The 24,712-nt window shown below is 37.2% G+C and overlaps 1 protein-coding gene across 7 annotated transcripts in view; it reads left to right on the top strand.

Moving 5' to 3' along the window:
• Positions 1 to 24,712, top strand: part of Ance-3 (angiotensin-converting enzyme Ance-3) — a 183,419-nt gene that overhangs the window by 152,573 nt on the left and 6,134 nt on the right. For all 7 annotated transcript variants that reach the window (XM_087356498.1, XM_087356387.1, XM_087356304.1 and 4 more), the window contains 2 exons: positions 6,923 to 7,066; positions 15,098 to 15,264. In XM_087356498.1, coding sequence (XP_087212624.1) covers positions 6,923 to 7,066; positions 15,098 to 15,264 — 311 coding nt within the window. The remainder of the gene's footprint in view (positions 1 to 6,922; positions 7,067 to 15,097; positions 15,265 to 24,712) is intronic.

Raw genomic sequence — 24,712 nt, 5'->3', positions numbered from 1 at the left:
ACGTTTCAGAGGTCACACTGCCTCCGTCATCAGGGTGATGAGTATGAAGATTTCTGTCTTCTGGGTTGTTGCGCTGTGTAGTCTGGTCGATGTTTACCAACGTTTCAGAGGTCTTACTGCCTCCATCATCAGGGCGATGAGTATGAAGATTTCTGTCTTCTGGGTTGTTGCGCCGTGTAGTCTGGTCGATGTTAACCAACGTTTCAGAGGTCATACTGCCTCCATCATCAGGGCGATGAGTATGAAGATTTCTGTCTTCTGGGTTGTTGCGCTCTGTAGTCTTGTAGATGTTAACCAACGTTTCAGAGGTCATACTGCCTCCGTCATCAGGGCGATGAGTCTGAAGATTTCTGTCTTCTGGGTTGTTGCGCCGTGTAGTCTGGTCGATGTTAACCAACGTTTCAGAGGTCATACTGCCTCCATCATCAGGGCGATGAGTCTGAAGATTTCTGTCTTCTGGGTTGTTGCGCCGTGTAGTCTGGTCGATGTTTACCAACGTTTCAGAGGTCATACTGCCTCCATCATCAGGGCGATGAGTATGAAGATTTCTGTCTTCTGGGTTGTTGCGCTGTGTAGTCTGGTCGATGTTAACCAACGTTTCAGAGGTCATACTGCCTCCGTCATCAGGGCGATGAGTATGAAGATTTCTGTCTTCTGGGTTGTTGCGCTTTGTAGTCTGGTCGATGTTTACCAACGTTTCAGAGGTCATACTGCCTCCATCATCAGGGCGATGAGTATGAAGATTTCTGTCTTCTGGGTTGTTGCGCTGTGTAGTCTGGTCGATGTTAACCAACGTTTCAGAGGTCATACTGCCTCCGTCATCAGGGCGATGAGTATGAAGATTTCTGTCTTCTGGGTTGTTGCGCTGTGTAGTCTGGTAGATGTTAACCAACGTTTCAAAGGTCATACTGCCTCCGTCATCAGGGCGATGAGTATGAAGATTTCTGTCTTCTGGGTTGTTGCGCTGTGTAGTCTGGTAGATGTTAACCAACGTTTCAGAGGTCATACTGCCTTCGTCATCAGGGCGATTAATATGAAGATTTCTGTCTTCTGGGTTGTTGCGCTGTGTAGTCTGGTAGATGTTAACCAACGTTTCAGAGGTCATACTGCCTCCGTCATCAGGGCGATTAGTATGAAGATTTCTGTCTTCTGGGTTGTTGCGCTGTGTAGTCTGGTCGATGTTAACCAACGTTTCAAAGGTCATACTGCCTCCGTCATCAGGGCGATGAGTATGAAGATTTCTGTCTTCTGGGTTGTTGCGCTGTGTAGTCTGGTAGATGTTAACCAACGTTTCAGAGGTCATACTGCCTCCGTCATCAGGGCGATGAGTATGAAGATTTCTGTCTTCTGGGTTGTTGCGCTGTGTAGTCTGGTCGATGTTAACCAACGTTTCAGAGGTCATACTGCCTCCGTCATCAGGGCGATGAGTATGAAGATTTCTGTCTTCTGGGTTGTTGCGCTGTGTAGTCTGGTCGATGTTAACCAACGTTTCAAAGGTCATACTGCCTCCGTCATCAGGGCGATGAGTATGAAGATTTCTGTCTTCTGGGTTGTTGCGCTGTGTAGTCTGGTAGATGTTAACCAACGTTTCAGAGGTCATACTGCCTCCGTCATCAGGGCGATGAGTATGAAGATTTCTGTCTTCTGGGTTGTTGCGCTGTGTAGTCTGGTCGATGTTAACCAACGTTTCAAAGGTCATACTGCCTCCGTCATCAGGGCGATGAGTATGAAGATTTCTGTCTTCTGGGTTGTTGCGCTGTGTAGTCTGGTAGATGTTAACCAACGTTTCAGAGGTCATACTGCCTCCGTCATCAGGGCGATTAGTATGAAGATTTCTGTCTTCTGGGTTGTTGCGCTGTGTAGTCTGGTAGATGTTAACCAACGTTTCAGAGGTCATACTGCCTCCGTCATCAGGGCGATTAGTATGAAGATTTCTGTCTTCTGGGTTGTTGCGCTGTGTAGTCTGGTAGATGTTAACCAACGTTTCAGAGGTCATACTGCCTCCGTCATCAGGGCGATTAGTATGAAGATTTCTGTCTTCTGGGTTGTTGCGCTGTGTAGTCTGGTCGATGTTAACCAACGTTTCAGAGGTCATACTGCCTCCGTCATCAGGGCGATGAGTATGAAGATTTCTGTCTTCTGGGTTGTTGCGCTGTGTAGTCTGGTCGATGTTAACCAACGTTTCAGAGGTCATACTGCCTCCGTCATCAGAGTATGAAGATTCCTGTCTTCTGGGTTGTTGCGCTGTGTAGTCTGGTAGATGTTAACCAACGTTTCAGAGGTCATACTGCCTCCATCATCAGGGCGATGAGTATGAAGATTTCTGTCTTCTGGGTTGTTGCGCTGTGTAGTCTGGTCGATGTTAACCAACGTTTCAAAGGTCATACTGCCTCCGTCATCAGGGCGATGAGTATGAAGATTTCTGTCTCCTGGGTTGTTGCGCCGTGTAGTATGGTAGATGTTTACCAACGTTTCAGAGGTCATACTGACTCCATCATCAGGGCGATTTATCGTTGGTAAACATCTACCAGACTACACAGCGCAACAACCCAGAAGACGGAAATCTCATACTCATCGCCCTGATGATGGAGGCAGTATGACCTCTGAAACGTTGGTAAACATCGACCAGACTACACAGCGCAACAACCAAGAAGACAGAAATCTTCATACTCATCGCCCTGATGACGGAGGCAGTATGACCTCTGAAAAGTTGGTTAACATCTACCAGACTACACGGCGCAACAACCCAGAAGACAGAAATCTTCATACTAATCGCCCTGATGATGGAGGCAGTATGACCTTTGAAACGTTGGTTAACATCGACCAGACTACACAGCGCAACAACCCAGAAGACAGAAATCTTCATATTCACTGCTGTGAAAACCTCAAATCTTACAAATCCAGCTTCGTTTTCATCAGAAAATCGAAGAACGTAGAAACCATCCATTGATAAAATGGCTTTCGAACCCATGATCTCAGTGTTAGGCTGCCTATGATGATATAATAAGTCATCAGGATCAATATTATTGTCGTCATTGATACAAAGTCACACGTCTACAGTAACACAATAAATAATCATGAAATGCCTCTCTCTATTTATTACTTTTGTTGTGACATTCTGCTGATATGTAGGCAAATCATTCGTTCTTCTTTTCCGTCTCATGTAAATGGTCATCTTAGAATATCTTACTACTGGTAGAAATCGGTAATATTTAAATGTAAACATTTCCTAATAGTGAATTTAACATTAACAGATTCTCATGTAGTAATGTCATACATAGTTTCGAATTAAAATTGGATATACTGGCAATTTTTTCATATGACTTTCAGTTTATTTAGAAATCATTTTAAAATTCATAATATTCTATTTGGCAGGAGTGAACGAATTCTTAATGGCTGAATAACACACTCTTCCGTCTCATGGAAACAATCAACGAATATTATATTAACGTTTTATATAATAAAATTCACAAGCACTACATTGTAACACAAGAATTATTATAAATTATGGGTGCCTTAAGTTTTTCGTAAATGTAAACACAAAATTAACTTTCCCTCTATATTGATATGAATAACACTTCTGTATGCAACGCTTACAGGAATGTAAACATTGGTTTTACTCACTAACGGTGGAGTGATAAAATATCCTCACTTTCAATTTCTCTTCTGAATGACAGTCATCCCAACCATAAGTCCTTCCATAATCTATGCGGATGCATTGTTCCTATTTCAGCCGCCATTTTAATTCTTAACATCCAAATGCAGCAGAAACTGGTGCCAATAAACCAAAGTAATGTCTCGTTTCCAGTTCAGAAAAACTTAATATTTTAGCACTGAATGCAATCGAGAAAGTTCGTTCATAGAACTGGTACGATAACATATCAAGACTGAACCTTTTCTGTCTGGAGACTTGCACAGTGACATCACTGTGGAGACATCTTAATTACGCTTAATTTCCAGCGACCAAGAGGCTATTATTACTATTTAGTGTTCTGTCTGACGACAGGTCCATATGAACAGGATCCTTCCATCCTTTTCTCGGACTGGGACCTGTTCATACGAGGTGCGATCGGAAAGTTTCCAAACTGCGCGTATAAAAACCCGTACACTTATCTCAGGTATTAAATTCATCCATCACCCTCGAAGTAGTTCCCCTGGGAGTGAACACAACGATCCCAGCGCCGCTGCCAAGCCTGGAAGCATCCCTGGAAATCTTTCTTTGTCAGCCTGTCAAGCACCATCTGCGATTCTGCCTGAATCTCTTCTATAGTCTCAAATCTCCTTCCCTTTAGCTGAATTTTCATCTTTGGGAAGAGGAAGAAGTCACACGGCGAATAAGGAGGGTGCGGGATGACGGCCATGGTGTTTGAGGCCAAAAACTGCCGAACTTTGAGGGCGGTGTGCGCTGGCGCGTTGTCATGATGCGTCGCATGTGGAGTTCTTCCTTTAGAATCAGCTGACAGGTCCCATAGCCTATCCCAACAATGTCGCACAAGTCGTTGATGGTACGACGTCGATCTTCGTGAATGGCCTGCAGAATCTTCGTAACATTTTCGGGCGTTGTGCTCGAAGATGGTCGTCCAGAACGCTCGTCATCATCGACAGAGGTTCGGCCATTTTTAAAACGTGAATGCCACACAAACGTTTGTGCACGACCCATTGCGGACTCCCCAAATGCTTGCTTTAGCATTTCATAGGTTTCCGTAGCCGTTTTGGCGAGTCTTTGGCAAGAGATTCAGGCAGAATCGCAGATGGTGCTTGACAGGCTGACAAAGAAAGATTTCCAGGGATGCTTCCAGGCTTGGCAGCGGCGCTGGGATTGTTGTGTTCACTCCCAGGGGAACTACTTCGAGGGTGATGGATGAATTTAATACCTGAGATAAGTGTACGGGTTTTTATACGCGCAGTCTAGAAACTTTCCGATCGCACCTCGTATACGTTCTTGGCAGATGATCCAGAAGAGAGAAAATGTGTAGACTGTAATTAATATTCCGTTATTATTTAGGTCTGGACGTATTTAACTTATACAAGAAACGTTTCAAGATGTTAATTCTGTCGGTCACGAAATTTGTTGAGATCTGCGGATGACGTTTTTGATGGCGTGTAGATTATATAAGTGATTTGTAGTGGGGAGTGACCTCTTTTAAAGTACCGTCACATTTGCCTGAGGACTTCAAGAAATACGAGTTACGAAATTCGAACTTAGAAGTATCAGTTCAGAATCAGGCACATTGTCGTGAGTAACTGAGCGGTCTTCAGCTGACAGCCGTTATAAATTACAAATTTGGAAGGACACCGACATTACAAAGGGGTTCTTCACGTCACTTCAAATAGGACATTCTTTCTTCTAGAGCATTCTTACACTGTGACTCAAATTAACTTTTTCTTCTTAAGTATTTCTTCCACTGATTTGGGTAATCGTTGAGTAGCAATGTTTTCCCTCAATGACTTTCTCATTGTTGTTCAACAATTATGCCGGTCGTGCACGTTCCCTATCCCCGTAGAAAAACCCAGACAAGACACGGACGTAACCATGAAGTGTTCTTTGCTCACGCTAGAGCGTCAGGAACTCCTAATTGATTAAGAAATGTGGACCGTCATACATAGGGGCCGGGTTCAACTCTCGCTGCAGCATTCGGACAGAAGGGCTGTAACATCCTTACTTATGTACGTGCGACATTATTTAATTCTGAGCAGTTCTTAATCTAATTATTACTTAACAAAAGCATCCATATTTTAATGATGGATTTTTTAACTTTTTAGTAGCGGGTGTTTTAAAATTCGGCACCTTGAAGATTTCATATACCTGTTATCAGGTTACAGTGATACACCAATCTTCATGAACAAAAAAATATATTTCGCGCAGCCACAGTGTTCTTACTTTATATATGTTAAGTTGGTACTAATAAAATGCCTGTTTTTAGAACAGTTAACAGCCGACAAATTCCTACCCGTGACTGATTCTATCCGTCTTTAACATCGATTTTATTAAAATATTGTCTGATTTTATTATACATAAACTCGCTGATGGAAACGGTTCCTTTCGAACCATAAAAAGTAGTTGGTGTACTAGACTGTAAAATTATAATTCCAATTCTGTATTCTCTGCAGACCTGGGTTCCATAGATTCACCTTTATTTCTACCAGGAGCACAGATGAATCGATGCCTTGTATCCTAACAAGGAGGTCTATGAGTATTGAGATGTATTTAATTTGTGGATTCTGATCAGTTGGCAAGATTCCTCACGAAGATGGATATCTTCTGGGTTGTTACGCCGTGTTGTCTGGTAGAAGTTTATCGATGTTTTAGAGGTCCTCGCTGCTTCCTTCATCAGCCTCTGAAACGTCGGTAAACTTCTACCAGACTACATGGTGCAACAACCCAGAAGACAGCCGTCTTCAGACTCACCGCCGTCAAGAAATCAAATCTTAAATGATTCTTCAGTCTTGTGCTCAGAGGCCTAATAATTTTCAGTCCTAGAGGAATTGCTTAGAAACATGGGAATATGATTTGATGAGATAATTCTAAATGAAGCTCAAACAGTGGCATACCACAATTATTATTGCTGGATTTCTCTATTTATCCATCTTTCTATATACTTAAAAGAACAACGTTTTGAAAACAATCAATTTCCGTCTTCAAGGCGAGTACCTACTCGGTTTCTTCTGAAAGGACGAACTTCAATAATTTGGCCCTGTAATTGAGGTTATATCCTTCTAACAAACCCCTTCTAAGTTGACAATTTTCACCTCAGGATATAACCACGTCGAGTTTCCAAAACGTCTTATTCTCTTCAGAATATTAGACGATGGGAAAAGTCGAGAAATATAATAATATCTACTAATTGCTTTGATTGGAATTATACCTTTCTTGTAAGACAGGTTCATTACTGTAATTTTCGATATAATCTGTGTGTTGCAGGCATTTCGTGGGAACTATACTTCAGTTCCAGCTTCACAGTGCGTTGTGCAAGGCGGCAGGCCAGTTCGATCCGGAGTACCCCAACACTAAACCACTTTTTAAGTGCGATATCTACCGCAGTAAGGAAGCAGGAAAGCTACTTAAGTAAGTAGACAGTTAACTTAGAAAAGTTACCCAAGAGTGTGGTATCCATAGTTTTTGTGTTATTCTTTCGGAATCGGGAGGCGTTAGACTGAGAAGAGCTGAACGCGTTCCCAGAAATTTGCGTCTCCACCTCGAGGACCTGTTGGTTTTGAATTAAGGGTTATACGAGGTGCGATCGGAAAGTTTCTAGACTGCGCCTATAAAAACCCGTACACTTATCTCAGGTATTAAATTCATCCATCACCCTCGAAGTAGTTCCCCTGGGAGTGAACACAACGATCCCAGCGCCGCTGCCAAGCCTGGAAGCATCCCTGGAAATCTTTCTTTGCCAGCCTGTCAAGCACCATCTGCGATTCTGCCTGAATCTCTTCTATCGTCTCAAATCTCCTTCCCTTTAGCTGAATTTTCATCTTTGGGAAGAGAAAACCTTAGAAAGGAAGTTGGGGTCGGTTCTTGCAAGATCTTTGAGCTCCTGACAAACGAGAAGTCGATTCTGCTTCTGGTCCTCAGACAGGAGCCTTGGCACAAACTTGGCTGCGATGCGTCGCATGTGGAGTTCTTCCTTTAGAATCAGCTGACAGGTCCCATAGCCTATCCCAACAATGTCGCACAAGTCGTTGATGGTACGACGTCGATCTTCGTGAATGGCCTGCCGATGGTCGTCCAGAACGCTCGTCATCATCGACAGAGGTTCGGCCATTTTTAAAACGTGAATGCCACACAAAAGTTTGTGCACGACCCATTGCGGACTCCCCAAATGCTTGCCTTAGCATTTCATAGGTTTCCGTAGCCGTTTTGGCGAGTCTTTGGCAAAATTTGATTTGTTCATGAAAATCCGCCATTCCGAAATCGCAGGAGGGTCGGTGTAATGCACTACCAAAACGCCCGTAACTAAGAAACAAATGCTAATTCGATGATGCCGGCTGGCACACTGATTCACTATGAATGTAGGCCGCACCCCCTAAAGGCAGAAGCTCGTACTACATCCGGTTCGCCCGCTATTGACACAGTCTGAAAACTTTCCGATCGCACCTCGTAGCAGACAAGACTTTATAACCTGCAAAAATGAAATATGTAGTCTTGCGGACATGTGAAAGCGTTAGGCTGAGTTTCGTTGAGAAAAAAAGAAATTGTCGGAAGGAAATCGTAAAACAGTTAAATAAGATCAACCTCGTTCATTCATATCACGTCTGCTTAGATCTCTTTTCATTTGTTTATTCTTTCTACATGATTTTATTCACGCATATGGAATTCAATCCGAGTCCATAAAGCTGAATATTTCTGTAAAACGGTACCAACAGAAACTATTCCAGTGGGAATTATGTAAAGCAAACGTTCCAAACTTATGATACTACTTGTTTGTAACGTGTTTCTAAACAAGCACACCTCGACTTCCCTATTAGCACAGGTTATGAGCAATAAATTTATTTTTAATTCAGCCTAAATACAAATGTCGCCTTCGGTGGACTAGTGGTTGGCGTGTTTACTGTACCCAAGGTTCGCGAGATCAAACCCAGCCGAGGTCGATGGATTTTTAAGGGTGATAGAAATCCATAGCACAACTTTCTTCAGAGGGGAAGTCCCATGTCGTAGATTTACGGCATCTAAAAGAACCTTACGAGCATGATACGAGATGTTTCGTAAGCAAAATTCAGCGGACATTTCTCACCCAAGTCTCTCCTGATTCACTACTAGATGGCTCTAGTAGACAAATCAGGATTGAGTAGAAATTGTGCAGAGGCAGTGGGCTTGTCACTCACTACTTATAAATGCACACTTCAAACACAAAGAAACATCCGACATGGCCAAGGCTCGACTTCGCGCTGTTACGCCATCGAGTCAGAGTTTGAGTACAAAGACAGAACTCGACGTGAATTTAAACAAAACCAAATTTACCTTAACTCCTTACATTATTAAAGAGTTGTAGTTTCTTGGTGTCGTTTCTCAAACAGATACACATTGAACGAAAATAAATTTATAAATATTTTTTATCTCTGTGCATTTGTATTCAAATACAAATAAATAAAAAAGTTTATATATTATACGTTTACATGTCTACATACTTACTCTCCGATCGCGTGGTAATGTAGTTTGAGGCGTGTGCAATTTGTGACCACTAAAATGTTTATTCTGGGCTCGAATTCCGTTTGAGTTACGTCCGCGTGTTCCTGTGTTGATAGGGGGATTGGGATGGAATGGTTCCCCGTCAAATCATCCTTAGCAAATGTCTAAAGGCTTCCTGGGTTCATGATTAACTCTGAAACTTAACACCAAAATGACGTCATTCGCGACATCGGAGTGTAAGGAGCAGTAATTAATTTGGAACTGACAGTTTTAATTAAAATAAACATACAGTAATTATAATGTAAAAAAGAAATAATAAAATGTTGATGTGATGCTGTTCGATTATGGTCGATACCCACGGACTGATGCGATGTGTAATGAAATTCGTAATAGGGAGCTAGTTCTTGAAATGCGTTAACGCGAAAGTTATTTTACTTGGCATTCCCAAACAATGACTTATTTTATTGCTGTAAAACTATATTAAACGTCCTTCATCTATTAAAGTTGGAATAATTATTTTTCAGTAATTGCAACAAAATGATTGTATTAAATTCAGTCATATGACAAATACGACATTTAATCTGTTTGTGAAGTCTTCGTATAAAACATAGTTCAATATTAATATCGAAATAAAAGTGATCATAATTTGTGGCAATGATATAAGAAGGCTAAAAATAGTACTAGAAAATAATTGAATAAATCAGAAAATTTATTTAGTGGAAACCCGTCTAAGTTGGTAACCCTGCTGTATCTCTTCTGTTTGTGCTACGTCATGCTGATAGAATGTACCCAGAGAGCACCTGCAGGCAGTTATTCGGTGTATGTGGAAGTTAGAGGTCGTGAATGTTCGTGAGACTCTTCCAGAAATATCCACTCTTTTATCAAGGTCTGATGTTAGGTTATCTTTTCCTTGTATAGCTCCAAATTTCATGAGTAAGGTAGAGACATTTTTAAAGCTGTTGGTTTCGAAAGACTCATGACTGAGGTATAAACATTTGTTGGATTTCAGGGTGATGCAAAATGGCTTCTATCTAGAAGCTGCTGTTTACGAAATTATGCTTAAATGGGACAAACTGGCCCCATGAAGGAACTTTAAGTACATCTGTCTAAGATCCAGCACTGAATTCAGATATGATTTTTGTTTATGGAGGTGTTAACTCAGAAAGTGTCGTAGAAAATTTCTACATACGAGATTGCTTCTATGTGAACAGTCCTAAAGATAATAAAAATTCCCCCAAATTGTTGTTAGAAAATGGTATAAAAGTGCTATAAAATTTTTAATCATGAATGATCCATACCTTAAAAGAAATTCATGCGTGTTTATGCGAGCTTTTCTTTATATTTTAAGAGGCTCCACTTTGCCCAGTACCCTGGGTTAAATTTTTCAGAGTAAAGGACTTCAGAGAATACTTATTTTAAAAATTCCCATACGCAGAAAAAAAATCTTTGAAATATTCATATAAACAAGAAAGAAACGATCTTCGATTTCTCACAATTTAAAACGCCAGGTGACAATAAGATATCAGTAACGGCCATTTTCCCTTAAAAATCATCGCTTTATACCAGGGTTATCCCTACTTAGGAAACAATTTCAGAATTTAAGAACGACGGATTATAATCTCTAAACATGTAATAGAATGAACGGTATAATAAAATGGCGGTGAAATTTAAAATTCTTACACCGACGAGAGTGATTATCAGAATCAAGAGCACTCTTCGCTCTGATGATGGAGGCAGTAAACTCCTGTGAAACGCCCGTCAATACATAGACTTCAAACGTTAAATAAAACATTTCTGAATTTATCGGGCCATTATATTTTCGCAGAGGAAAGGTTATTACTAGTTCGACTCATCTTACGCATTAGTCGACCCAGATGTTCTTAGAGTCACTAAAGAATTCGTCCAAGTATTGACATTTATGTATTTAAGAAAAATTTATTAATGCTACGATAATGAGTGCAGATAGAAAATAGATCGGGCTTTATTTGGGCTGTAATAAAAGAAAGTCGGACTTATTTAGGGTACCATTTTTGAAGATTAACTTCGTGAACGTGCCGAGTAAAAGTGTAACAAGTCGGCCTGCGCAGACTTCAACTGGCGGCCACAGGTAAATTCGGAAAAAGTAAAACACAGATAAAAGACAGCTGTAACAAGAACATTGAGATGTAAGAACAGATGCATCGGAATAATATACGTGTTATAATAAAATATTCATGGTACTTATACCACTGTTTTGTAACATATAACAAATTATTATTTATCCATCCAGTTTGATAACCGTTAAGTTGGATATTTTATTTATTTATTTAGTGTTCTGTCTGACGACAGGTCCATATGAACAGGATCCTTCCATCCTTTTCTCGGACTGGGACCTGTTCATATACGTTCTTGGCAGATGATCCAGAAGTGGTTTGCCATTGCCTTCTTCTGTGTGTGAATGGAGTAATTGTTGGGATGCCACGGGGAAAACTCTGTGTTGCCTAGACCACGGCCTTGCCCAACACAAGTTATAAATTCGGGCACCACCGGGAATCGAACCCGGAACCCCAGGATTACAAGGCCAGCGTATTATTTATATTCCATTCCAGGGCTTATATTAGGTAAAATTTGAGGTTATCACAGCGGTGATTCCGAAGATGGCTGTCGTTTGAAACGTTGGTAAACTTCTGCCAGATTACAAGGAGTTACATCCCAGAAGACAGCTATCTTAGTCCAATATTGGTCTGTTAATGGTTTGTGTCATGCTTTCTAATTTAAATTCTTAACAGAAAGGAGATACAATCTTCGGTAATCTTTCTTAGTAATGTACGTTGTTAATTTTACAATACTGCCAATTTACCAACATTGAACAATGTTGTTCTTCAGAACAACCAACCTAATGAGGAACTATGAACATCTATCAATACCTCCAGTCCGCCTCCTGAAGTGGAATGTCACAGCGCTGAAGTGGCCGCTCTATAAAATGTAACTTGTTTCTGATTTATTTAATTATCCGTGCTGTTTACATGATTTATCTGATCGCCTTTCCTTAACTACCTACGTCACATATCGTCGAATACGATCATGGTTGTGGATTCTTTATTGTTATTCTCAGTCATTTTACATACTCTTGTTGTTCACTAATTTCGTTTTGTTCAACTACGTATTTGAGCCCAGTATGCCCATATTTAAATTAACAGCGATGTACCATTTACGATTTAAATAAAGCAAATACAATCCGGGCATCTTTACTGACATGAAACGAACTTATCCAAGACGTACTACTTAACACGATCTTAAAATTATGTCACCTAACAATTAAGTACAACAACTGTCAACGCTAAACAAATGTATTTAATGTAGGGTCTGATCCTAACGTTGGGTTTTCTACATGAAGATCAGATTTTTCTATACAATGGGTTTATTTATGTATTTCATTATATATTTATTTATATATTTTTGAAGTATTTAGGAACGCCATCAATATATCAGACTATAGAGTATAGAATCGTGAGATGTTAAATAAATCATAAATTTGATTGGATATGGAAATAGGCGTGGTCTAATTTAATTTCTTGTTCAGGAATTTGTCTGTCAGGACTGAGGAAATACCCTCATTGATGATGTCAGGTCTCAGAGCCGAGGTATGAAATCGAGACCTCCCGAATACGAAGCAGTGTGAAATCCTTATCATCATCAGATTACTTACCGGTTCTATAAAATTATGCGGCTAATCGCCAACAGGAAATAACTTTATTATTAATTTAGAAAGTGCATGGTCATGAATCCTGCTCTGCAGTTTCCTTACATAATTCTTCCGCAAGTTTAGAGCATTTACTTTGTCGCGGAAGTTCCTGAAACAACACACAGTTACACACCAGAAATATATAAGTGTTCGCAGTGTTAAAATTTTCCGATTTCACAGAATGATCGAAGAATCACGTAACCCATTCCTGACACATTTTCTAACTGTAAAAAAATAATAATACTTTCAATCATAAAACAGTCGAACAAAAAACAGTATGTTAATCATGAGTAAAATGGTCGGCTGTGGGCTGGATCATCTGTGTTGAATTCTCACTACAAATTACCCCCTTATTACCATATGCAGACCTTAAGATGGCTGTCTTCTGGGTTGTTACGCCGTGTAGTCTGGTAATTTCCTGACGTTTCAGAGGTCCTTGCTGCCTCCATCATCAGGGCGAAGTTACTGGGTTCAAGTCCCGGATCAAAAACTGACATTCCTCATCGAGATTTTTCATGAGTTTTCTAAGTCCCTACACACACTTTAACAAGTACCGAAATCACAACTTCAAATATCTGAAGACCACTTCGTTTCACATTCATTATAATTCGCCTTTAGAAATTCTACTTACCAGTCGTCGATATACTTTCTTATGCAGTTGAAAAATTGTTTTAAAATAAACAAATAATCGATAAGAAATACGTTTTTAATTGTATGCGACTAAGATCTCTGCGTAATGTTATAGATCCAGAAAGATCCATAAAATTCAAAAGCCGTTCGAGTACAGAAATCCCACAGAATCGATATTTTTCCGACAAATACATTTCCCAATATATGATAATGAGTCATGACTTTTTAGTATACAGAAGTCACATAAGAATTACGATTCCTGTAAATATATACTAAGGTAAATGCGTAATTAACAGCAGTTGTTTTTTCGTGTTAAACCTGTCACAGGCTAATTATTCCTCAAAAGACAGTGAACACAGTTACATTCAAATGAGAGAATGTTCATATTCCGCCTAACTTCTCAGTACTGACAGTATTACGTTTGCCACAATATAAAATTTTCATTGCTTTTTAAAACTTAGCTGTATTTATGAATGTGGAGTGTCAGAAAAAGTTCCTGTTGTAAAGATTAAATTACACTACGACATTTTAACAACAAATAAGTTGAAATCTTTTACATGTTACAGTTCATACAGAAACTAAATCCCTGATGGCATATTTCAAATACAGGCAACAAACTTGTTTCAAGAATTTCGTAGATATACCAAGATTTTTAAATTTATGTTTTAACAAAGAGGACTTAAACTTAAAACTTTTTATAGTAATTTTGACAAATTATATAGCATTTTTCTAAGTAACTATGGACTTCTTTTTACTCTAAATTACTTACATTGACAAAAAGTGTCAAAATGGCGAATGTCAAAGACGAAAAATATTATTTAGGCTACCAACACATAAATAAACCATGGTTACACAATTTAAATATATGTCTAATTAACTACGGTTTGAGAAACAGTGTTAGTCGATTTTTTAACTCATTTAAACATTGTAAACAGCTTTATCTACTTTTGAAAAAGTGTGATTTACATGACGAATGACCTTTCATTCTCACGTATACAATTAATTTCAACGTGTCAGCCTTATAAATGACTACAGGTTCACAAAAGGCCTGAAATACCTTTGAACAAAAATATGTTAGTGCTTAGCCTAGGAAAGAATAGTGAAATTCGATATGGAAACATAATTATTTATTTTAACGGTCTGCAACTTTTAAACCGAGATAACGTACACATTTCATTTCTGTAATAATTTCATTGTCTGGAAACTTTTGTTCAGTAAAATTTTCTGTCGTGTGTTAAACGAATTTCTCTCGTATTTATTCTCTGTTAATTCAGAAGACTGCAGATATATACTATTTATTTATTTAGTGTTCTGTCTGACGACAGGTCCATATGAACAGGATCCTTCCATTCTTTTCTCGGACTGGGACCTGTTCATATACGTTCTTGGCAGATGATCCAGAAGTGGTTTGCCATTGCCTTCTTCTGTGTGTGAATGGAGTAATTGTTGGGATGCCACGGAGAAACCGGGGAAGCCCCCGGAGGAAAACTCCGTGTTGCCTAGACCACGGCCTTGCCCAACACAAGTTATAAATTCGGGCACCGCCGGGAATCGAACCCGACTAACACAATAAAATCTTTCGACGTAATATGTCATTGTTTGATTATTTACAGAGATATGATGAGTTTGGGGTCGTCCGTGCCATGGACCGAGGCGCTGTATAAAGCCACAGGGGAGACCAGGCTAAACGGAAGTCACATTCGAGAATACTTCCGCCCTCTAGAGGACTGGCTACGAAATGAAAACCTAAGGACCAACGAATATGTCGGATGGACTTACGGTAAGATCATATTTTCAGGTCCATGCTACAGATTCTTCACTAAAAACTGATAACACTGCCTTTATGAAAATTGAATGTTCATTACCGTGTCTACTAAAGTCCCCCATTTGACAATATTTTAGCCAATCCACTTGATTTCGCCTCATTTTTCCAAAGTTCATTTTAATTCTTCCATTTTGGTTGCGCATTCGTATCCTGACTGATCTCTTTCCGTAAAGATTTCGACTAAGATTTCGAGTACTTCATCATGTTAAACCTGAATTCTTGTTTAATCACTTTAACAATAGTGTATTGGTAAAATGTACAAATTATATCAAAGTCATCATGATATAATTTTCTTCAGTCTTTTGTTAAGATCTGTAGTCTATGGTTTGATTAGTTAAAAATCGTCTAAATTAGGCCTATGTATTTCCACGTCACTGTGCACGACAGCTTGTAAATTAAACATGGCTGTCACTCGTGACAGTTGGTCGCTTATGGGTTCTCCATTTGCATTTAGCATCCATCCAACTATGTGACTCAGAAATACGGATACAGATGGCGATCTGCTTAAGTGGTGTTCATATTTGTAAGTTTTACTAAACATGAATTAAGGGACGGGAATTTTGCCGAGAAAATAACATTTATCCATAAAGTTAGTTCGTCTATAAATGCTTCTGAGCAAAGCCGTTTTACACAGTCGTATAGATGATTATATATGGATACATATGTGTGAGTATACGTAAATAAATAAATATATACATTTTATAATATGGCATTTAACAATAAGAGTGTTTCTTGCAAAATGCATAGCCATTAATAAATTACTACACTGAAATATTACAGCCTTCTATATAATGCTGTGAAATATTGTGTAAAATAAGATAGTTATCGTAGATAAAAAAATCACCTTGAAATAAATCCATGATTTCTACGAAAAAAATAGTACAAAGGCTTACTGGAATAATAGAAGCTATACATAATTTAATTTGAAGTAAATCGTTAATTATGTCCCATTAATTCATTTAGTAGTCAGACTATATTGAAATATTTGTCCGGAAATGTCTACGTACGACCTTGAGCGTACCATAGAATAAGAGTATTTTCCTTTCTGAACCCTTTCCATAGTTGGTTCCTTAAGCCAACACGGACACGCCATGAATAATTTATTTTCAGATATAAACAATATAAATTCACTCTGCACTTTACAGTCTGACGTTTATGAGGTAACCATGAGCTGAAAGTGACCGGTTCTCGCCTTATCTGGGACCAATGATCAAGGTTATTCTATTATTTTGAGACTCAGATCACGAACAAAACACAATCTGATGTTACGAAACACCTTCTCATTATTGATGAAGGAAAAACTTTAATGATACCACCAATTATCATCAACAATAGCAGACTCAGATATTACGTCATACCAATTAATTTAAGAACCACAGAGAATATTTCAATTAAGTATGAAATTTGGTGTAAATTGAATAACAATTGACCTTTTGAACTACGGTGCAATTAGAGTTAACGTGGTTTGAAAATATGTGTTGGCGTTGATTTTAAGTGTAGGTGTTTTATTCTATAAAATAATAGATAATTTGTCTTCATGGCTGCCTCTTATGAAGTGAAAAAGTACCAGATGTTACTTAACATGTTCAACATTCACTTATTCAAAGTCTCAAAAATTGTGTATGATGAGTCATCTAGAGAATGTTGTACTCCATCCTTCAAACCTATTGGCCGGAGACGAAAGTTTCACAGCGTCAAAGTGTCTTATCTCGACATCCATTGTTTTCGTGTAGTTGAAGGTTTACTGTTAGAATATTGCATTTTACATGTTAACGGTATCATTCGCCTTTCGTCTCATTACATAATTTGTGGCCGATTTTTTTATTAAATTTCAAATCCTTATATTTCTTCAAACTGAGTATTACTAATATATTTCAGTTACAATTTTAGCTGTCTGAAAAGAAAGAAGGAAATGATGACAGAATGGAGTTTAGGCGTAATTAATTAGGAATAATATGAAGATACGTGATGAAATTATAAATACATTAATTTGTGAAAAAATACATTGCTTAATTCTTTCTTAAACCAGTTACAAAGAATGACTACTGTAGTCACAGAGAAAGAATATTTTATTTCGTAAAGTTTTATATTATCACCGAAGAATCCTAATGATTTTGTGAATAAGTTATGAATTTGAATTATTCCAGAACAGAGCGGAACTTCTGATATATAAATACATTGTCAGGAGCTTTCTGAGGGGTTTCAATAAGTTGTCAATTTCGAATATTTGAATAATTTTGATTTTAACATAGAGTGGGAAGGGACACGTCAAACCAAAGATTATGATTGATCTCTGAGTTTCCGAATCAGCGGTAGAATGTGTCCACGGAAGTTCTATGAAGAATTTAAGAGTGAAGACAATTAGCAACATTTTGTAATGATAATATTAATTCGAGTAGAAAATTAAGTAGACTGCTAACGTTTGTATAATGTTCATTAACGCAGATTCACTCACTGCTTAGTGACAAAATACATATTTGTACTCTAACAGTCATTGATATAACTGTAATATTTTGGAGTAGAATTTATCCCACGCTCCTGACAGCAGTCAAATAATTTTTAAATATCTTCGCGGTCGTCAAAATAAATTACTAGTTTTCAAGAATACTACAAATAATGTTAGGTATTTGGGATTCTGTCCTATGCGAGTCTTCAAAGTCTTTAATTTGTTTAAGAAACTTTTGATAAATTTTGAATATGTTCTCAATTATCAAAATGTGAGTATGACACAATTTTAATATTATTGAAAGTCATATTAATAGGTTTTCTGTCTTAAACTGTCCTTCAAATGTTTAATTTCTCGTATTTAAAGGAATGTTGATAAAATCATTAAATTTTCAGCCTTTAACAGGAATTTATGCCAGTGTTCCTAATTCTGGTCTGACGATTAGTTTTAATGATCCGCAACATTTCTCTCAGATAAATCATTTCTTATATTTCTCAGTCTTCTTATACTTCTAAATTTGATTTCACGCTGTTTCTTCACACATATTAAGAAGTTTTTCTTAATTAAGTGGCAATAAATTAGAAAATACTTTCATTGTAAATCTATTAAAATACGTAATTTAGGTGTATCTGTTGGGTTCATGCACCAAATAGTATTCTGACGCCCAACTAAACGTACTAATCGACTAAACAACTTAACATCGATTCTTGCATCGCTGTCAGGTTTACCTTCTTATGGTTTGAGGCCCATATCGTCCAATACATTTTTAATTTTGTTTTTCCTGTATAGGAAGAGAGTTACGTTATTTATTTCGCAGTGACGAATGATAAAGTTGAAGAGACTTTGCATTCATATAAAATTCTCCTATGAGTTTTTCATCAATTTTATTTTAAAATACTGTCTTTTCTGAAAATATCAGTTCTTTATATCTTCTTTGAAAAGGAATTAATAAATTTACTTTTCTGTAGAGTAGGATTTAAGTGTATGTACTGCACACTCTTGACATTTTTCGAGTGTTCATTGATTTCGAAATACACGTTTCGATTAAAATTAACCATTATTATTTTCGTTATATTGTACGTAAGTCACTGCACGTTTTAATTGAAAATAATGATGATTACTATATAGCGTTAAAATGTAAAATTGTGATGGTAGAAAAATAGATATAATAATTCGCCGGCGATATTTTTAAAAAATTAATATCTTGTGTACTCATTAATACGTTGGTGGTAAAATGGCGGAATCTAAGGCAGAATGACATCAAAATATATTTTATACAATATTTTAATACAATATGATACCGTATTTTACCTGTGTTTGGGTGTGGCTTCTAAACAGTGTAAAAAGATACCACATATTTTGAATCAATAAAAGACAGACACTTGAATGAATGCGTGTTACTATAACCGGATTTTAGAAGCAATATACCAAAATTCTCCTGATAGATAGCAGCACATACTACTCTCTTCACCCCTTTCATTCGGTATAACCCAAACATAAGTAGTACTACACCACGGTTCATAGGCTACTAAAACACTGAACAAACAACACAGCAAAAATACTGGTAAGAATTACTTTAAAACATTTAACTCCATATTGCATAAGTTTATTGTATTTCGATTTATAGAAACAACAGAGGCATCTATACAACACCGACTCTACTCCGCCGTAGATTCTACCATTTTGCCACCACGATTTTAACGAGTTCACTTGATACTAATTATTAAAACATACTACCAGAAGATTATTTTATCTGTTATTCTGCATTGCGTTCACTGATAAAGTTGAACGCAAATGTCACTTGCCGGTCCCGGTAGGAACTTGCCAATGTGACAGTTACGTTAAACTTTATCAGTGAACGCACTGTGACGTCGAAATTTTTTTAAAAAAATAATATTTTGTATTGGTAATCATTATTTGCATTGGAAATGTACAGTGACTCAAATGAATTGTAACGAATCTGGCGATGATTAATTCGGTCGAAACATATAATTCAGTGTCAATGAAAACTTCAAAATATTGTAAAAATTGTGATAAAATGGTTGTGATTAAGCTCAGTGATATGCAATTTAGTTTCACGAATATATGCAATTTAAAATTGAGCATACCCGTACAAAAATTAAGTTTCTTACGAACTGTTTATTTCTCTCAGTCTCCACCGTGAAATTCGTCTTAATTTTAGTCATAAAAATCTCGGACTCTTTTGCCTTTTTTCAGACAGAATCTCGCAGACTTTTACTTTCAAAAGAACTTCACGATGTTATGTTAATTATGTAATTATTCATTTCTAGAATATGGGCTATGATGCTGGGTCATAAGCTGGAGATATATATTTGTTTAATAATTATAAGAAGAATAAAGTTTAAAGTTTAAATGCGTCATGTTTGTGTTTTATAATTAAAATATATAATATAATTCAGGTCTATACACAAACTTTATTTACAGATGTTAAAATTTAAAATTTAAAATTTGCGCTATTCATCGTTACTACGATGTTACAATACTGCGCCTTCATTTACTACATGTTTCGATGCGTAGCATCATCTTCAGGTTTTTCCTTTAAAACTACTTTATATTGTGTATAGACCTGAATTATATTATATATTTTAATTATAAGAAGAATGTTGCCATGGTCTATCAGAATTGTAAGAGAAATATTCTGTAGATATTAAAAAATTAAAAAATAAAACGCCATATTGATTTTCGATCAAAATGAATCAACCTTAAAACTGTAATAATCAATAAAATCACTATCATGGCGTTCTTAATGTATTCTGAAGAGATTATGTTTGGCGACTTCACGTTTAGACTTGATGTTTCTTTGCCCAACGCCCAGTTGGTTTGATGGTTATGCAACCAGCAGGAACAGAGCGTGAGAGCCGATTTGTGAGAGGAAAATGTACCTTGAAACTTCGATTCTGGTGCAATGTGTTTGTCCATTATCGTGAATTTATATACGTACGTATAAGATTTATTGCTAATACTTTCACCTCATGGAGCAGGTGACACAATGCTCCATCTGTCACCCATATTCTGATCTGCCTTGCAATTTCTCGCAAGTCATTCTACGTAATTTGTAAAATAAAATTATTACTTACTTTCTTTAGTAAAATTACCTTAATCAGAAATTTATATTATTACTCATTTAGGAACTGTGGAAGGTTGTATATGAATATATTTCTTACTGTAATATCGGTATTCCTAATTTCCATAAGTAGAAAGGCATGTTGAAAAGTAAATTAATACCTCCTGTTTTGTTTGTCTCATTAAAATAAATGAAAACTTGTCTTGAGCTTTATACTTCCGTAGTCCACATATTTCCTTATACGTTCGGGTAATGTAGTTAAGTCCGTCAAAGGATATATTCCTTAAAACTCATAAAATAGCTAATTTCTCTCAAACTTTTACCGATCTAAAACTATGCATATAATTTCGATTATTACATCAAAACTCCATTAGTCTACGTCGAGGAATTGTCAGGTTGTTGGGTATGATTCTCATATATTTTATTTTATTTCTGTAGGCGTGTTTGTATGGACAGATAGGAAATGGGTGCAAAACCCTGGTCGGAAAATGCGAAATATGGTGTTAGGATAATATTAAAATGAATCTTAAAAATTCGACGTGAGGATGTGTGGTACCGTTCACAGTGGTTTTTAATAACGTGATCTGACGTTGAGAGTTTGCTGCATTTGAAGAATCTTTATCTTAACAATAGAGTTCCAAATCTTTCAAGAAGTTCGGTCTGTAGACCAGAGTAAAATTGTAGTCACACATCCGTTCACAGCCTCCTTACAGACTGTTCTGATAAGACTACAAAGATAGGGGTCGGATGATTCTGGTAAAACAGTACCTTCTATTAGGAAGCGAGAAAAATACAAAAACCATGACTCGTCCTCGTGAATCGAAATTTATATTAAAGGTAAACACACCTGTAAGACGATTCTACAACTAAGCTTTTCAAAAAACCTCATCATCCACTTATATGCTTGATGTCGTTTCATAAAAAATCATATTTGACTCTACAGTACTACATAAATTCTTCCAATTGATACAGCGATGTCAAATAACCTCCAGACCTCAGGTATTCCTGTAAGTAGTGAAAGGTTTAAATAAATGCTCTGTAAAATTAACAGAACGAGATAATGCTAGTCTGAAAAAAATATGGGCTGGGTATTCAGGTGCGCGATCATGATGACCTCTTGGCCAGGTGAGGTGAGGTCAAACTGTACACGAACACTTTCACTCAGACCGTGATGGCAGCTCAGGAACCACAGGATATAGTCGCCAACTTTAGTTCTTCGGTAAGGTTCATTAAGACATTATCTGCCGCAAGAACGTGTTTCTAGTGCCTTTATCAGACTTCGTTAAATTGTTTTCGATAACGTTTTATTTCACAAAAGAAAATTTGTGTACAATTTTGCAGCGTATGCCATATATCACTTCGTCATTTTTGCTGGATTTTAACCAACTTAGTTGAAAGTCTCAAAATAATATCAACCTTGGCGAATCGTGTTAATTTTATCCTTGAAATCAATCAAAATATAGATGAAAAAACTTAACCTGGTTATTCATTGATTTAGGTTAGAAGTGAAAGAAATACATTGCATATCCAAGTAGTCTATTTAAATGTAAAAATTATGAGATGATAAAGTTGCGTCATATTGTGATAATTATATATTTGTTTAAATCTTGTCAGTCTAATCACAATAAAATTCCTATTAAATATTAAAATATTACCATAATTAACATTTAAATATTTAAAATATATTAAATTAAATGATGTTCTCTTTCGAAATGTTCGATTTACATTAGATCATCACTTTTTTACACGACATGTTTCAGTTCTAAAAGAACCATCTTCAGGTGTATAAAATTATATAAACTTAAATATAATTTCTTAAATGCAACTTTTAGTCAGATGTTTATCAGATTTCAGATGATGTTTTCTTCTAGATTTATTGTATTTTTAATATCGTATTATTTTTTGTTTGATGCCTATTATGAAGCTTTGGTAGTAATTACGTGGACATTCATAGTTTGGACGACAAGCTTCTACCCAGCGGAACATATGAAGCAATTTCGATGGATTCGCAGAACAAAGATAGATATAAATGTGAATTTTTTTTAAGTTTTTAAATAATTCAGCCAAAAATGTCTATGAATTACAATAGTTGTGTGATATCAAGATTTAAATAAAAGTGGTATTTGTAATTAAAACTGTATTCTTATATTTGGGCATAAAAAATATCAAACAATTGAGAAAATTAAATGCGATATAATTTTTTTTTAATTTCTGCAGCCTAGATTTTTAACGATTTAATAAAATATTCTGATCTATATTCGTATTGTATTTATTAAAACGAAATCTCTCAGATTCCGTCAATATAGAACGGTGTCCTTGAAAGGAAGTTATTGTAACTTCCAGAGACTGCAATTCTCCATGGCATTTTCTGAATGTTAGGCGTAACCATCTTGAAAGTCCGTAATTAACAGAAAGAAGGCTTCTCACAACTGCCTTCTGTGGTTCAAGTGTTCCCATATTTATGTTTAAGTTAAAATAGGAGACAAATCCGAGACTGGAAGCTCCTGGTTTCAAACTCGTGCACCGGGTATTGGTTGGGAAGCCTGAGGGGAAGAGACCGCTGGGGAGACCTAGACGTAGATGGGAGGATAATGTCAGGCGGGATCTATGGGAAATTGGAGTTGAAGGAAACTGGATTTTGTTGGCCCAGGACAGGGTCCGGTGGATGGCTTTGTTTAATTCGGTGATGAACCTTCGAATTCGGTAAGCCATCTGGTTGGTTGGGTCCACTATTTGGGAAGCCTGAAGGGAAGAGACCTCTGGAGAGACCTAGACGTAGATAGGAGGATAATCTCAGGTGGGATCTATGGGAGATAGGAGTTGAAGGAAACTGGATTTTACTCGCCCAGAACAGGGTCCGGTGGAGGGCTTTTTTTAATTCGGTGATGAACCTTCGAGTTCGGTAAGCCATCTAGTTAGTTAGTATGTTAAAACGATTACCTAAGCAACATCAAATGTACTCATGGAGTGAGATTTAACATTGCAGATACTGAAGATTGCTGTCTTCTGGGTTGTTGCGCCGTATAGTCTGGTAGAAGTTCACCGACATTTCAGAGGTCCTTACTGCCTCCATCATCAGGGCGATATTTTCAGATACTGTTTTCCGGTGATGGGTGGTTTTTGAGCTGACGTGGTTATAAGAATTCGAGGCCATTTCAAAAAAAAATAACAGTATCAGTTTTTAACTTCAGTATTACATTAAATTCCAGGGACGTCGATATGAAAGGATAGCAGCATTACGTCACTGCACAAAATTGTTGTCTCAATGTAACGAAATATTACGCACTTAGTTTACAACATATATCCTAGCCAAACTTTTATTACAGTTCTGTTTTTTACGCATTTATGGTTGGTTACCCTAATAAACTTCATAATCGGACGTCGATGTTCGTCTTCTGGGTTGTAACACCGTATGGACTTAAACATAGATGACAACGTTTCGGATAAAAAGACTGCCTCCATCTTCAGGGTTGAAGCGAGTTGTTGGTAAGTTGTTTGATGGTTTATATAGGGTTAGGAAAAGTATTAGACATGGGGAAATCTGGCTAATCAATGCCAAATAATGAGGAGGAAATGGTCCGGGCCTACAGAGTGATCAGAGAGAAAGAATTTTTCCCCTTTCTTATATCTCGTAATCCTGTAAAAACTATTCAATTTCCAACAAATTCACTTGTTTCTAAATATGAAAATAATATATTCCTCCGGAACGTTAATATCTGCCCACAAGTCCACATGGTGTTACTCCCCAGCAGACCAGAAATAACATCTTCATCGTCGTGAGAACTTCATATTTTATCCATAAAGCTGAGTCTTTCTTAAGAAGCCTTTCAGACAGTCAAAAACTACTGACGTTTCTGGAGCACCTAAGATGT

Source organism: Zootermopsis nevadensis, unplaced genomic scaffold, assembly GCF_977971745.1.
Source record: "Zootermopsis nevadensis isolate Lab colony 2312 unplaced genomic scaffold, Znev_1.0 Znev_ptg000001l, whole genome shotgun sequence".
NCBI classification, from domain to species: Eukaryota; Metazoa; Arthropoda; class Insecta; order Blattodea; family Termopsidae; genus Zootermopsis; species Zootermopsis nevadensis.
The sequence above is the reverse complement of the archived record's forward strand: the minus strand, read 5'-3'. Positions and strand labels throughout refer to the sequence as shown.